At 42.5% G+C, this 16,267-nt stretch overlaps 1 protein-coding gene across 2 annotated transcripts in view; it reads right to left on the bottom strand.

The window, feature by feature from the left end:
• FBXO36 (F-box protein 36) overlaps positions 1-16,267 on the bottom strand; it is a 95,606-nt gene that overhangs the window by 6,634 nt on the left and 72,705 nt on the right. Inside the window, exons 3-4 of one of the 2 annotated variants that reach the window (XM_029225645.1) lie at positions 8,459-8,631; positions 1,380-1,439 (exon numbers count right to left, since the gene is read on the bottom strand). In XM_029225645.1, the coding sequence (XP_029081478.1) occupies positions 1,428-1,439; positions 8,459-8,631 (185 nt within the window). In that variant the 3' untranslated portion in view covers positions 1,380-1,427. Of the gene's footprint in view, positions 1-1,379; positions 1,440-8,221; positions 8,632-16,267 lie in introns of those variants that run through there. The other variant, XM_029225644.1, reaches the window with a different exon arrangement.

Raw genomic sequence — 16,267 nt, forward strand, 5'->3', positions numbered from 1 at the left:
TTGTACGGGCTACGATGATGGAAAAATAAGGCATTTGGTCAGTTTACACACAACGTTGCTGAAGGAGCATGGCGTGCCAGGAAAGCCGATCCATACCCAGAAGAGGTAACCCATCCAGGGAGGGCAAATCGCTGCTTTCTCCTTGGTGAAAAGCGTCCAGTGTAACTGACCTACCACCTCGTTACTGATTGGACCGCCTGGAGCATGGCGCCTTCCTGGGGACTCAGCATTGCCTCTCCTGTGACAGTGGGCAGGTTAATCTTGAAAAGAAGAGACTCATGTGGTTGAGTCCGTGCACAATTTCCATCCTTGCCACCTGGGCATTTGGTTTATGAGCCCAGCTGGGGAAAGGAGCTGACTGACACCCATAGAGCAAACCACCTTATCATCTCATTACCGGAAGCATCCTCGGCGCTGAGTGCTCTTTGGTGAGCACTGGCTGGCTCCACTGTTCATTATCTGTGTGCTTTACCTGAGCCTCTGTTCCCTCCTTGAAAATCAGGACAAGAGAGTCTCTACTCATCCATCTTATGGCACTGTTTGAGGATTGCACTGGATGACGTACATTCAACGCTTAGCACGTAGTAGATATTCAATAAACGGAACTTATTATGATTATATGGAAATGACACTAAACTTTTAGCGCTGTGAGGATTAGGAATAACATATATAAAGCACATGGAAAAGACGTAATCAACGGGCAGGAAGGGGAGACAGAATAGATGCTACCTCAGCCATTTCTGAGGAGACACCGGAAAGAAAGGCCCCATAGGCACTTAGCCACTGGGGGGCCAGTTCAGTTGCCATAGTTGGGAGTCTAGGGAGCACCCCCCAGTGCCAGGATTGGGACAACCCCGCCACCATGCGACAGCTGTCTAAAAGTGACCTCACTGTGCCCCTAACTGATGTCCCCCACTGTGGACCATCACTTCAGCCCACCAGGCCACACCCAGCTGCCCTCTATCCACCCTGCCCACAATTCCAGACAGCCAAGCATCCCATTCCCACCACCCCTGGCCTGGCCTTGGCACTGTCCTACTTTGCTCCCACATGTTCTGACTTCTTTCTGGGGGAGGTGAAAAACATGTAAGCGTTATCTCTATTTCATGACACCATTACACTCACTTTCGAGCAGAAAGCAGCCAGTGGTGGTTACTTTCATACCTCATGTTACTCTCAATGTATTCCAATAAGGGAAAAGAGTGAATTTCAGACAGAAATTAATAGTATAATCAAGCATAATCGTTTAAGATCCTTTCTGCGTAAATATCAAAAACTATTATATTCACATCATGAAGGTTACAGTGAAGCAGCAATGCTGCGCGTTCTGATGACGACAGCCCCCCAAACACTTTGATGCTAGGCAGGTCCTTCATTACCTTATCCCACCTTCAACAGTTCTTCAAGGTCCAGTTCCTCTACTCGGATTACAACATATTCTAAATATAAACAAGAGAGGAAAACTCTTAGAAAATCTTAATATTAAAAAATAAAACAGGACTTCCCTGGTGGTCCAGTGTTAAGCCTCCATGCTCCCAATGCAGGGGGCATGGGTTCGATCCGTTGTCGGGGAACTAAGATCCGGCATGCCATGCCACACGGCCAAGAAAGCAATAAAATAAAATAAAATAATTAAAAATAAATAAATAAGTAAGCAAAAATAAAACAGATCTGAACCTCCTTTTAAAACTCTGAACTCTGTAACACTAGTATAGGTGACTACCCCTTTCCCAGCACAATACATTTCAGGATATCAGTGTATCTTATATAACAGAGATTATGGAAGAAAATGATGAGGTTTTGGAGGAAAGGAAGGAATTCTTACAAGAGAGCTGAAATTTCCACCAGTGTAACTTCATTTATGACTTATTATATTTTACAATAAAAATATTCAGTTTTGTTTTGTATTATAAGTTGGTTTACAAAATACCCCCATCTAGGACTCCCAAACCCTGGGGCTCTTTTGCTTGATAGATGCCAGGTTGCAAAACACAGAGTACCCATCCTGACTATGGTTCCAGCTGCTTTGATCCAAACATAGCCAATCGTGGATTTAGCTCCCCCTGGAGGTGGTGCATGAACTTAACACACATAAACTACATTCAAGTTGAAAGGGATCCTAGGGTTTATCTAGTTAAAAACTTTCCTTTTATAAATGTGGAAATTAAGGCTTAGAGGGGATAAGGGTGTGACTGCCCAAGGATCATGGTGCAGAGTAGCTGAGCAAAGAACAGAACCCAGGTCTCTGGTCTCAAGCTGATTTAAACATCCACACTGCCTGTACACAAGTGGAGTTGGAAAAACAACAGCCCCGCCCCCATCCCAAGCTTCCAGCCTTTCAGAGTCTCGTGAGATATTTTGTCTGTACAATTTTAATATCAAATGGTCAAATTCTTGGCCTGGACGCTTAGAATCGGGTTGCAAGACAATGCAGACGCTGGGTCCACCAAGACCTACCCAATCCGACTTGGGGCCTGGCCTGTTTTCACCTGCTCCCTGGGTGCCATACCTACGTGGCCAGACTTGGGGATCACAGTCATAGGGAATTTGGGAACATAAGGAAAAATCTGTTTCTCTGTAGGCCAAAATGTGACAGAGGAGAGATTTTCTTTCTCCGTGGGCCTGTTCCTGAGTCACTACCAAGATGAATATGTTTGCTAGTCATGATCGTCCCTCCCCCTTCTGGACCTCAGCATTCCCCAGGAAGGGTCTACATGGCAGCCTTACCTTAGCGAGCTCACTGCAAGCCCAGGGCTGGCCCTCAGTGTGACTTTCTGGTATACTGTGACGTGAGACCCACCTTTCAGGGCTGTGCTTATATTAGCCAAGCTCCCAGAGGCTGCCTCTTTACCCTGAGAAATATAACCATCCACCCATGAGACCTTCAGATGCTCATCCCTGGAGGCTCCACGGCTTGGTCAACATGGAATCAGAGCAAGGGCAGGCAGCCAGATGGCCCTGATTGCTGGTGGCATTAAGTTTGATAAGTGGAAACTTCCATCCTTGGGTGTGGGCCAGCACCACGGGCTCTCCCAGGCTCAGGCCCCCGTCCACCCAGAGTCCCTACACCCTCTGTGTCTCTCATGTGTCTTTATGCTTCCAGGGCAGACCCACTTCTGCGGAGTCCAGTCTAGCCATAGTGTGGCGCGTTATTTACAAATAGCAGAGGGGAAACAACCTAAATGTCTATCAGTAAGGATCTAGTTTAAAAAAACTATGATTTGTCCATATAATAACAACTTAGGGCACTTTTCTAACCTGAAGATTTATACGTACTGACATAAAAGAGTGTCTAAAATATGTTGTGAGGTGGGAAAAAATCGACAAAGAACAATATATAATATGCTACCACATGCTTTTTTTTTTTTTTTTTTTTTTTGCGGTATGCGGGCCTCTCACTGCTGTGGCCTCTCCCGTTGCGGAGCACAGGCTCTGGACGCGCAGGCCCAGCGGCCATGGCTCACGGGCCCAGTCGCTCCGCGGCATGTGGGATCTTCCCGGACCGGGGCACGAACCCGTGTCCCCTGCATCGGCAGGTGGACTCTCAACCACTGCGCCACCAGGAAAGCCCTACCGTATGCTTTTTAAAAGGGTATGTGTACATGTATATATGCTCACACATCACACACACACTTATATGTGCACAGACTCTCTCTGGAAGGACATATGAGACACTGGTAATATAACTGCTGCTGGAGATGAGAATTAGAGGAATGAGGATCAAGAATGAGAGGGAGGGACTTCCCTGGTGGTCCAGTGGCTAAGACACCGTGCTCCCAACGCAGGGGGCCTGGATTTGATCCCTGGTCAGGGAACTAGATCCCACATGCATGCTGCAACTAAGAGATCGCGTGCCACAACAACTAAAGATCCCGCATGCTGCAACTAAGACCCGGTGCAGCCAAAATAAATAAATAAATAATAATAATAAAAAGAATGGGAGGGAGAATTACTTTTTACTACACATTAAAAGACATATAATTTTTTTCAATTTTCAACCTGGTTATTGTAACGCAAATCGATTTTCTTTTTCAAAAATATAAACAAAATGGATATAGCACAAAGCCCAAATGAGAAGCGTTCAGGAGTTAAGAGTGATGGGTCACAAGGGAAGCCATTCCTCCGAAAGGGAACAGCATAAGCAAAGGCCAAGGGGCCCAGAGAGCCCAGCACATGGGACAGCTGCACGCAGTCTACTTGGCTGGGGCTGGGGGCAGGAGCTGGGGCCAGGGCACCACGGCCCGAAGTGCCAGCTAAGACTTTGGCTCTCATTCTGAAAATGATGGGACATCACTAAGTGTCACTGAGCAGGGCAGTGATATGACCAGAGTGCATTTTAGAAAGGCCACGCTCAGCCCACATGGAAGAGCTACCAACGAAGCAGTGAAAGGGCAGCCATGAAGGGACCCGCCAGAGAATTCTGGAAGCAGAGATGGGTCAGGACATGGAAGGCCTCTTGCCCTTTGGATGTGACAACCAAGAGGTTACTGTGAATGAGGCCAGAGATATTTAGGAGGCATGGAGAGAGGGGAAATGAGAGATGAAGGGTAAACTGACAAAAGGCCAGTGGCTCCCAGAATTTTGGATGGTGTTAAGACCAGCAAAATTTTTAGATATCAAACAAAACAACAATTAAGAACCAAAATAAGATTGCTGACTTTTTTAATTTGCCAAGTAAGGATAATTTGTTAAAATTATCACATTTTAATACCACTATTTTATAAAAGAAGGGACATTTTAAATCTCCCCCAAATAGGAAGGCCTAACCTCTGTTGAAGAATGGTCATTTAAATGGAATGAATTTAGCTTGATGACAAACTCTTCACATCACCCATACTGTTCCCATTTTATCACAGATTATAAAATCTCAGTAGGATGAATGGTGCTGGTTTGCTGAGTGTGAACTGCTATGTAAACCCTTATTTTCACAAACAGGGAAGGAAAGAGATTGAATAAGAATAGAGTTGAGAGTTTTTGTTCTTTGAAGGATGAGACTGATTTAAGAAAAGTCAATGTACCGAGAGGAAAAACCAATTGAAAGAGACCTTTAGAAATAGGCACTAAATGTAACGTAGTTTCCCAGATTGGATCCTGAAACACCAAAAGGATATTAGTGGAAAAACTGATGAAATACAAATCAAGTCTGTGGTTTAGCTAATATTATTGTAGCAACATTAACTGTTGAGTTTTGATAAAATGTCCCAGGTTGGGCTTCCCTGGTGGCGCAGTGGTTGAGAGTCCGCCTGCGGATGCAGGGGACGCGGGTTCGTGCCCCAGTCCGGGAGGATCCCACATGCCCCGGAGTGGCTGGGCCCGTAAGCCATGGCCGCTAAGCCTGCGCATCCGGAGCCTGTGCCCCGCAACGGGAGAGGCCACAACAGTGAGAGGCCTGCGTACCGCAAAAAAAAAAAAAAAAAGTCCCAGGTTATGTAAGATGTCAGCATTAGGGGAAGCTAATTAGGGGAAGGGTATATGCAAACTCTCAGTATTATCTTTACAACACTTTTATAAATCTTAAATTATTTATAAATAAAAAGTAAAAAATACATAACAACAACCACACAGAAGAGAAAGGAGGTAAGTGACAACCTGAAATCCTTTGGGTTGGAACTTGGAGCTGGGTGGCAGGTGGCACTGGTCTTGAACAGGAAGGAAACCTCCCTCCCTGGGACCACAGGAAAAAGTGGGACAGGGATACAATTAATTTGCTAACAAATGTGCCCCCAAAAGTTTGAAATAGAGGACTCTTCCTTAATAAAATAATTTAATAACTGAGGGGGCAAAACAGTAAATGAAAGTGGTTTATAAATGAAGGGAAAAATATGTAAATAGAACATATAATATTCGGACTAACAACAGAAGTGAATGGTTAAATATTACACAGAAAGAAAAAAGCAGCCTTGGATCATATTCCATCTTTGAATAATTTTGCTCTGCGAGGATTCTGAGGGCTGAAACCAGCAACCTAGAAAAGCCTTACTTTAGAGTGCGGGGTAAATTATGGAGGCTATTTTCAAGATTGCGCTAACCTAATGGCAGGGCATTGGGAGGGAGAGGAATAGAAAGTGGAAATGAGCAAAACCCGGAGGGAAGCCAGTTGCTCCAAGTAAGGAATCTACAAGTAAGGAATCAATTTCACAAGACACTGCAGTGGCCGCCATTTCCTATGGAATCCTTCCATTTATTCTCAGGACAAACCCAGGCCCTGGCAGAAGCTTTTAATACATTCCCACTACTATATTTTAGTCACTTAAAACTCTCCTTCAGTGATGATCATTTTGTAACATATAGAAATAGCAAATCATCATACTACGTACCTGGAACTAACAGAGAATTGTTGATCAATTACACATCAATTAAAAACCAAAAACCCAAACAGCAAACAAACAAAAATCTTCCTTCATTTAAAGCATGAATAATCAGCTTCTTAGCAGCAGCAAGTACAAAATCTTAACTTTAATACTTTTTTTAAAAGGGCAAAAAAAATACAGTACAATGATATACATAATACTTGGTTCTGGCCCTCCATTTTAGGGGGAAAAATCAAGTATACATGTTTTTTTACTCAAAAGGGGTATATTAAGTAATACAGATTGTAAACCTAAAATTAATATATAAAAATCAAGGAGGGCTTCCCTGGTGGCGCAGTGGTTGAGAGTCCGCCTGCCGATGCAGGGGACACGTGTTCGTGCCCCGGTCCGGGAAGATCCCACATGCCGCGGAGTGGCTGGGCCCGTGAGCCATGGCCGCTGAGCCTGCGCGTCCGGAGCCTGTGCTCCGCAACGGCAAAGGCCATAACAGTGAGAGGCCCGTGTACCAAAAAAAAAAAAAAAATCAAGGAATTCTTTTGCATTACTGTGAAAAAAATGTTGACTTTTTAGATAATAAGATTATGATCTGAATCATCTTGGGAGATGCTGCAGGTTCTTGTATAAATGGACGTTGCCCTGGTGAGACAGGCTGGGACCTGGGACCCCTTGCTGGAGCTGGGACCCTTTGCTACAGTGCTGCAATGCTTACACCTGGACACACCTCTCCTTGAGCAACCCAATACAAAGAAACGGTGTGGGACTAAAAATAACTGCATGCATGTGCAGCTGGGACAAATTGTGGACAAAAAAATACAAAGAGACCAAAAAAACCCCAACTGCCACTTTTGAAGGGCCTGGAGCAAAACCAGGGTACTGCGCATGCCCCCTGCACACAACACTACCTAAGGGGTGGGCAAAACACCTAAGCCACCCCTCCAGCCCGGCCCCTGGACACACCCCTACCCTCACCCCATGTAAGGAACAAACTTGCCCCCCACTCAGGGAGCAAGCAAACAGGGGAAACTGTTGTTTGTTCTCGCTAGCCCCTGCTGCAGCAGGGGCCCCAATAAAGCCTTGACTGAATTTCTTGTCTGGCCTCTAGTCAATTTCTATTGATGGGGGAAGGCCAAGACCTTCTACCTTGTACCCCGTACCTTCCACCAAGTCTTTGTACCTTGTCCACACTTCCCTTGTTGAATTGCTCACACTACCTGGTTGGTAACACCGGTACATTACAGCTAAATACTGAGTTAGGGTTCTTCAGTTGCAAGCAACAAACTCCAACTCTGATTAACTTAAGCCAAAAAGGATTAAACGGAAGGATAGTATGTGTGTGTTTAGGACACGACAGGGCTCTAGAGTTGAAGGAATAGCTGAAGGGGCAGGAACCAAGGCACCTTCCAGGATCTAGGAGAGGAACTAATAACAGTTGCATCAAGGCCCTAACATTGGTTGAAATCAGCACTAACTGTGTTTTCCATTCCTGTGCCTTCTGCTGAGGATTCAAAGTGAGAGAGTCTATTTGGTGAGTTTGGGGCATGGGGAAAAACAGGGCACTACAACGAACAGTGCCTCAGAATCACCCATAGTGGGAGATAGGTACTTCAGAAAAGGGCTTTTACTGGAAGAAATGGAAATGGCTGGGGAGTAATCACCTCCTTCCTTCTTCTTTTATGCCATCATGCCTCTGCCTGAGTTTCTGCCTGGACTTGGAATGCCCCTTTGACCTGGAATGCCCCTAGCTAGCCAGGCCACCTGATGAAATCCTATTTTCCCCCCAAAACACAGAAAAAATAACCCACTTCTGTGAAGCCAGGCAGAGCAAATCACCTTGTACTGTCTTAGTACCTTGTTCACACTTCCCTTGTTCAATTGCTCACACTACATTGTGATGATTTGTACCTGTATGGCTCTCTCCTATTAGACTATAATTTCCTTGAGGGCAAGAATAATGTCTTTTCAACTCTGTTGCCTCTGTGCCTAGGACAGTACCTGTCATAAAATAAGTATTCAACAAAAGCTTGCTGAAATAAATGCAAATAATAAACCACTTCTATATTAAAAATAAAAAACTTGAAACAAAATTAAACAACTTTGAGGAAGCACAAGGAAAATCCTGTACAGACCCAAAATAATTTGACTGTTACCTTTGCAAACCTGCGTGATGTTTGAGAAAGCCTGGCAATGTCTTCAAGATCCAGATAAGAAAGGATACTCAGGAGCAAATCGTCTGAGAGCCGTTCAAGGAAGTCAAATTTACCTTCGCATAAATTGAAGACATAGTCTAATATTCTTGCACCAAATATTAAGGCAATTTGAACTGTAATTCAAACAAGCCAACAAAACAACACAGTCATCATGTGTAGTCACATAAAAACTATGGTCATTATCAGTAAGACAAGCTTTGGGGCATTTTCCCCAGAGTGATGTTAGATTTTGCTGAGTCATTCCTGCTTTCACCAAGCTGCCTTTGGGACCAATGGCATGTATTTACGAGGCATGTATTTCCAACAGCTGTCCTTGCCCTGAGATCACAATCTTTTAGGTATACTCACTGTTCAACACAGTGATGGACTGCATCAAATTCCAGTCCAGACAACTGACTTAACTAGTGTCAGTGTCATCTTCATCTTCATCCTCCCAATCTCCATGACTGGGCAAAGATGCTGGTCCATGTCATTTTTTTCTACCCCTCCCCCGCTTCCCCAAATTGGTGTGAAACATTAATATCTCTTGATTTTAATTGACTTTTGTTCTCTTATTGTTATACATTGTTTCTCTATGAAACTTCCTTCCTTCTTCTTTACCTTCTTTCATTCCCATCTTTACATAATAAAAAAAAAAATAGAGGCAAAGAAAAAAGTAGAGGCATATTTCGTGAAAATTGTGTCAACTTTTGCCCATTGTTTTTCCTATCTTTTCAGTTATTTCCAAAATAGCAAATAGTTCACAAAGAATCAACCAACACTATGATCTACCCAAATGTGTTTAATGTAGGAGAAAACAGGGTTGGGTTTTTGTTTGCTTTTTTTTACCCCAGCTCTCTGAATAACTAAGAAATGGCTAATAAATAATAAAACATGTTTGGAAGGATACAGATTCAAATTATAACAGTGATTAAATCCAGGTGGTGGTTTTTACTTTCTTCCTTTTGCTTATCTGTATTTTGTAATCTTTCCGTAATAATTACCATGTAATTTTTTAAAATCTAGGATAAATGGATGAAAGGAAGGAAGGAAAGAAAGAAGGGAGGAAGGCTCCCTCTTTTTATGAGAAAGGAAAATGGGGTTATAATGGAGTATGCATGTGGATTCCAGTGGTCCCAAAGCTGGGGACTTTCTTAGTCTCTTGAAGCTCATTTTTCCACTTCTGCCTCTGAAAGCACCACTATATCTAGCTTTTCCGGAGAACTTCTCTTAGAACAGAAAGAGTGCACGCTCTACAGCGAACTAACTGTCCAAGATTTGGGCGCCACCTTCCTTCCCAACCTGGAACACTCCTTTTGGGGCAAGTGGGATGGAGCTGTCAAGAATACCCAGCTCCCTGCAGAAGCAGGCAGATAGGTGATCCTAAAGGTAGATGGATCTCCAATCTCAAAATGGATGTAAGGTGTGGGCTACGTTTATGTAAAAGCTCTAATTGTGCTAACGTGGAAGAGCCGGCCATATAAGATTTCTCTCCAAAACTGGTTAGTCCAGCTTTCTAGAGGCATTAAGGGTTTTATTTGCTTCTAAATTCCAAGTGCTTCCAATTCAAAGCACTTCTAAAGTCCAAAGGTTTTCTTGGAGGGGTGGGGGTGGGGGAAATAGCCCTTCAAAAACTCAACCTAAAACGGTAGATATTATGAAGAACCCTTGACTCACAGCAGGATAAGAGGAAAAAGCAGCGCTTGTTTATTGGAAAAACAAAACAAAACCCTTTGTACAATAAAATTTCCTTAAAATAATTGTAGATGTTTCAACATTTTAAGATTCCAGGAAAGCATACTCAAAGCATGTTCAGATGTACTTTACAAAGTCCCTGGCGGTCCAGTTAGGACTCTGTGCTTTCACTGCTGAGGGCCCAGGTTCAGTCCCTGGCTGGGGAACTAAGATCCCACAAGCCGTGCAGACAAAAAAAAAAAGTCTCTACCAATAAAGTCTTTTAAATTTTAAATTTAAAATTATAAAAGGACACATACACCTAAGTATGTAACATGATCGTTTCAAAGTGTATAGGTATTGGGGTCCTTAGAAAAAATTTTTTTTGCTTCTTTGTGTTTTTTATGTAACCAACATCTACATCCCAGACCAGGGATGGAACCCGGGGCCCCAGCAGTGAGAGCCCCAAGTCCTAACCGCTGGACCACCAGGGAATTCCCACATCTGTTTCTTTTAAAATAAGGAAAACAGGGACTTCCCTGGTGGTGCAGTGGTTAAGAATCCGCCTGCCAATGCAGGAGACACGGGTTCGATCCCTGGTCTGGGAGGATCCTGCAGGCTGCAGAGCGGCTGAGCCCCTGCGCCACAACTACTGAGCCCGCGCCTACAGCCTGTGCTCTGCAGCAGGAGAGGCCACCGCAATGAGAGGCACCCGCACCTCGGGGAAGAGTGGCCCCCGCTCGCCACAACTAGGAAGGGCCCACGCGCAGCAACGAAGACTCAAAGCAGCCAAAAATAAATAAATTAAATAAATAAATAAAATAAGGAAAACAGTGTTAAAACAAACTCCATTTTGAAAAGTAAAATCAGCTCTTTTGTGTTGGATTATGTGGCAGCCAGCCTCCAAGAGAGCTCCTGATTCTCTCCTCTTGGATTCAAGCCCCTGTGTGTTCCCAGCCCACACTGAATTAGGGCTGACCTGTGTAACCAATAGGATATTGCAAAAATACCCCAGTACTAGGTCACAAAAGACTTTGGGGCTTCTGTCTTGCTGTCTTGGATCACTCACTCTGGGAGAAGCCAACTGCCATGCCCTGATGCTACTCTGCAGCACCATGGAGAGGTCCATGCGGAAGGAGACTGAATCAGCCAGGTGTGTAAGCCATCATGGAACTGGATCCTCCAGCTCCAACCAAGCCTTCAGTTGACTGGGGTCCCAGGCAACATCATGTGAGACCCTGGATCAGAACAGCTGGGGTAAGCTGCTCCCAAACTCCTGACCCAACTCTCTGAGTTAATAAACATTTATTATTGTTTTAAGCCATTGGGTTTGGGGGTAATTTGTTACACAACGACAGACAATAAAGATTTAGGTACCTGCAAGTGTTGTGGTACCACGGTGGAAACCCAGAATGTGGGAATGGCGTTGAAATTGGAAAGTACGTGGAGTTTTTTTTTTTTTTTTTTTTGGCGGTATGCAGGCCTCTCACTGTTGTGGCCTCTCCCGTTGCGGAGCACAGGCTCGGGACGCTCAGGCTCAGCAGCCATGGCTCACGGGCCCGGCCACGCCGCGTCATGTGGGATCTTCCCGGACCGGGGCATGAACCCGTGTCCCCTGCATCAGCAGGCGGACTCCCAACCACTGCGCCACCAGGGAAGCCCGTACGTGGAGAGTGTTAGTGAAAGTCTGAAAAGCCTTCAATAAGTAGTATAATAAGTAAATAATATCTGTTAATAAAAGCCTGATGGACTCTGAGGAGGCTTTACATGTGAAGGCTTAAAGAAAAGTGAAGAAAATATTATTAAAAAACTGGAGAAAGGGGGAAGAAAACTGGAGGAAAGGGAATCCTTGCTATGTAGTGGCAGAAAGTTTAGCAATATTATTGCCTGCTGTAATATGGAAAGTAGGAAATATTCCTGGTGGGTGTGTGACTTGGCTAAGATTTCCAAGCAGAGTGTTGTTGAACATGTGGCCTGATTTCTTCTTGCTGCTTAAAGTAAAATGTGAACAGAAAGAGATAAGCCAAAGGCAGGTCTCTTAAAAAGCAGCCAGGATTTGCTGGAACCTTCTCTGCCTCTTCGGATGGCAAGCAACGCTAAAGTTAAGAAATGACTCCCAGGCAAAGATCAAATCCAGAGCAGTGTCAGGAAAACATGGTATAAAGATGACGCTGAGAGTGTGGCTGGAAAATGCTTTGTTAAGAACCATTCAGTGATACTGTAGCACTTCCAAGAAGCATAAGGGTATGGTCACTCAGGAGTCAAGGACAGAAACCCAAAGTAAAGAAGGGCTTATCGCAAAAAGATGTGTAGGTGTGGTTTTGTCTAATGGAGTGAACCCCAATAAGAATAATAGACAACACATAAAGTTTTTAAGAGAATTATATCAGCAGAAACACTGACTGCCAGCTTGAACTGCAAGGGTTCAGAGGTAGTACAAAAGGAAAAGATGACTCTGGACTCCCAAACTCCTACAGGCGGGAGGCAGGCTGAGAAAACTACACCTGCAGACATGGGCTCCCTTTTGCCAAAAAGGAAAGATGAATCAGATGAGGGAATCAAGAGTCCAGAGGGGAGGCCAAAAGCCATGAAGAGTCTAGTGATAGGTTCTGAGCTCTAATCAAGAGCTAATAACCTGTGCCCTGCTGGATTTCAGAATTTCTATGGACCAATGACTCCCATGGAGCTATCATTTCCCCACTGTTTCAAGAGCATTGTACACAGTGATTCTCTCATGCCTGTCCCACCGTGATATGCTGGGGGAGAGGGGAAGGAAAACCTGTCACTGGCTTCAGATCTGAAGGAACCATCCTTGAGGAGCTGTACTTAAGGCATTACACCTGAGGAGCCCTATCCACATATGGACCCCATTTACATGATGAGATCCTGAAATACTTAAAGATATACTTCAGGAAGAAAGAAATTTGCCCAGAAGGAAAGACTAGGATTTCAGAAGCAATGAAGATGAAAGAAATGGTAGTAAACATAGGCAAATATAAACAACTACTACTGTATAAAACATGTTTTAAATAACAAACTTTAGAGGAGGTGTCAAAACAAGGCAAATCAAAACAGCAGTCAACAATTACATGTGAGGTAGAGGCTTAGAATGTAAACATTCTAAGGTCCTTATGTTCAAGAGGCGGATAGAAATATTGACCTATGTTAGATTTTTATAAGTTAAGTTAAAGTAAACTTGCTAAACTTTTAAGGGACACCACCAGAGAGAGAGAGAAGGAGAGACAGAGAGGGAGGGAGAGAGGAAGGAAGGAAGGAAGGAAGGAAGGAAGGAAGGAAGGAAGGAAGGGAGGGAGGGAGGGAGGGAGGGAGGGAGGGAGGGAGGGAAGGAGGGAAGAGAGAAAGAAAGGAGAAAAAAAATATATATATGTATATAAGGGTAACTCCCAAAATAGTTGGTCTGTAATCACTTGGAGATTGGTTCACAGCTGAACAAAATGGAAAACTCAATTTAAGGTGACTTAACAAATAGAAGTTTATTTTTTTCTCAGAGTCTGGAGGTAGACCAGAAAGGCTGTTGCAGAAGTTCCATTATGTCACTGAAGTCCCAGATCCTTTTATCTTTCTGTTTCACATTCTTAAGATGTGGCTCTCACCCTTCCTGTTTTCAAGGCATCACAACCATGGTCCAGTAAGTAAAAGGGGTAGGACAAGGAACAAAAATGGACATGGAAGCTGAGTCCATCTGTGTCTGAAGGCACCTTCTGGGATGCTCTATGAAACAACTTCGTCTTACCCAGCAAAACTGGGTCACATGGCCACATCTGCAAGGTAGGGAGGGAAATGTAGTCTCTGTCTTAAGGGGAAAAAAATGGAATAAAGGAAACACAAAAGAGAAAGGAAGACATGGAAACAAAACAAAAAGCAAAGAAAAAGCGTGATAAGATGAAAGCACAAAGTAAGATGATGGAAATTATAGACATATTAGTAATCACAGTAAATATAAATGAACTAATCATGCCAGCTAAAAGACACTCAGATAAATAATACATACATGTTTAAAAAAAAGATACAGAAAAGTGAAAGTAATAGAATGGAAAAAGCTAGACCAATACAAACCAAAAGAAAGCTGGTATAATTACAGTAATACCAGACTAAGTATACTTTAAAGCAAAACTCACTATTGGTAATAAGGAGGACCATTACTTATTGATAAAAGGAATAATTCATCAGGAAGATTTAATACTTCTAAAATAGTATGCCCCTAACAAAATACACAGAGCAAACACTGATGGAATTATGATGAAAAAATGATAAATCCTCCATTGCACTGGAAGATTTTATAACACCTATCAATACTTGATATACCAAACAGAAGTGAAGTTATAGAATATTTGAATAACACTATTAATAAGACTTATCAATGGACATTTCTATAGAAAAACAAAGATCAAATATTAATGAGCTATGCGTTCAAATAAAAAAATTGATTACTTCCCCAAATTAGAAGAAAATACAAAGATAAGAGCAAAAATTAATAAAGTAGAAAACAAACATTATAGATGATCAAGGAAGCCAAAAAATTAATTTTTCAAAAGATTAATAAAATGGATAAACTTTCAAGAATAAACAAGAAAAAAGGACAAAAGCATAACTCAGTCCTATGAGAAATAAAAAGATTAACTACAACAGGGACTTAGAAACACATGACACCAATTAACACAAAATCAGACAAATGGGCAATCCTCCAGAAATATATAATTTACTAATTCTGACTCAAGAAGAAATAGAAAACCTGAGAGACTATAACTAGTAAATAAATTGAATCCACTGTTTGATTTGAAAAAAAAACACCTCAAGTCAAACTTCAGGTCCACACTGATTTACAGGTTAGCTTTATAAACTCTCAAAGAACAGACAATCCAGATCTTATATCATTTGTTCCAAAAAACAGAAATAGAAGGAAACTCCCAATTCAAATCAGGAGGTTGCTCTAACTAGCAATGATGGTAGGCAAAAGGAAAACTGCATACGAAACATCATTTAGGAACACACATGGCAAACATTATAAATAAAGTATTAGGAAATTGAATCTATCAACACATTTAAAAAATAAATTGTGAGCAGTAGAGTTAATCCTGGGGTCCAAGGATGGAATAACTTTGGAAGATATATTAATATTATTCACTGTGTTGTAGTATTACTCAGCCATAAAAAGGAACGAAATTGGGTCATTTGCAGAGATGTGGATGGACCCAGAGTCTGTCATACAGAGTGAAGTAAGCCAGAAAGAAAAAAACAAATATTGTATATTAACACATATATGTGGAATCTAGAAAAATGGTACAGACGAACCTATTTGTAGGGCAGGAATAGAGATGCAGATGTAGAGAACGGACATGTGGACACGGAGGGGAAGGGGAGGGTGGGACGAATTGGGAGGTTAAGTTTGACATAAATACACTACCATGTGTAAAATAGATAGCTAGTGGGAACCTGCTGTACAGCACAGAGATCTCAGGTTGGTGCCCTGTGACGACCTAGATGGATGGGATGGCAGGGTGAGGGAGGTCCAAGAGGGAGGGGATATAGGTATGCATATAGCTGATTCACTTCATTGTACAGCAGAAACTAACACAACATTGTAAAGCAATTATACTCCAATTTAAAAAAACCATTTGACTATGTAAGGAGTTTTACACACTTTGTGAAAATTAAATATTTTCTTTAAATGGAAAAAAACACAAATAACAGGAAAAAATGATCATCTCAAAAATGTAGAAAAATTATCATATCAACACATGGATTTGTTTACTATTCAATATTTGCCATGTACTGCTCTAATCTGTATATATACAGTGTGTGTATCCTACATACATATCATCATTCGATCCTCACGGTAACTGTGAGATAGGTACTATTACGATTTCCCTCTTATAAAGACAAAGATGAGGAACAGTTTAAGTGGCTTTTGCTCAATGTCACATAGTGAGAACTAGGATTGAAGCAAGCGGTTTTCTCCATAGTGCACCTCCTAATGGTGATTTTATGTGGCCTTTAATGTCAGGCCTAAGACTAGAATGTCTACTCTCACCATTTCAATTCAACATTGTTTTGGAGGTGGAGAAAAAAAAAAAA

Source organism: Monodon monoceros, unplaced genomic scaffold (assembly GCF_005190385.1).
Source record: "Monodon monoceros isolate NGI ecotype Baffin Bay Population unplaced genomic scaffold, NGI_Narwhal_1 Super_Scaffold_16, whole genome shotgun sequence".
In the NCBI taxonomy this organism is placed as follows: domain Eukaryota; kingdom Metazoa; phylum Chordata; class Mammalia; order Artiodactyla; family Monodontidae; genus Monodon; species Monodon monoceros.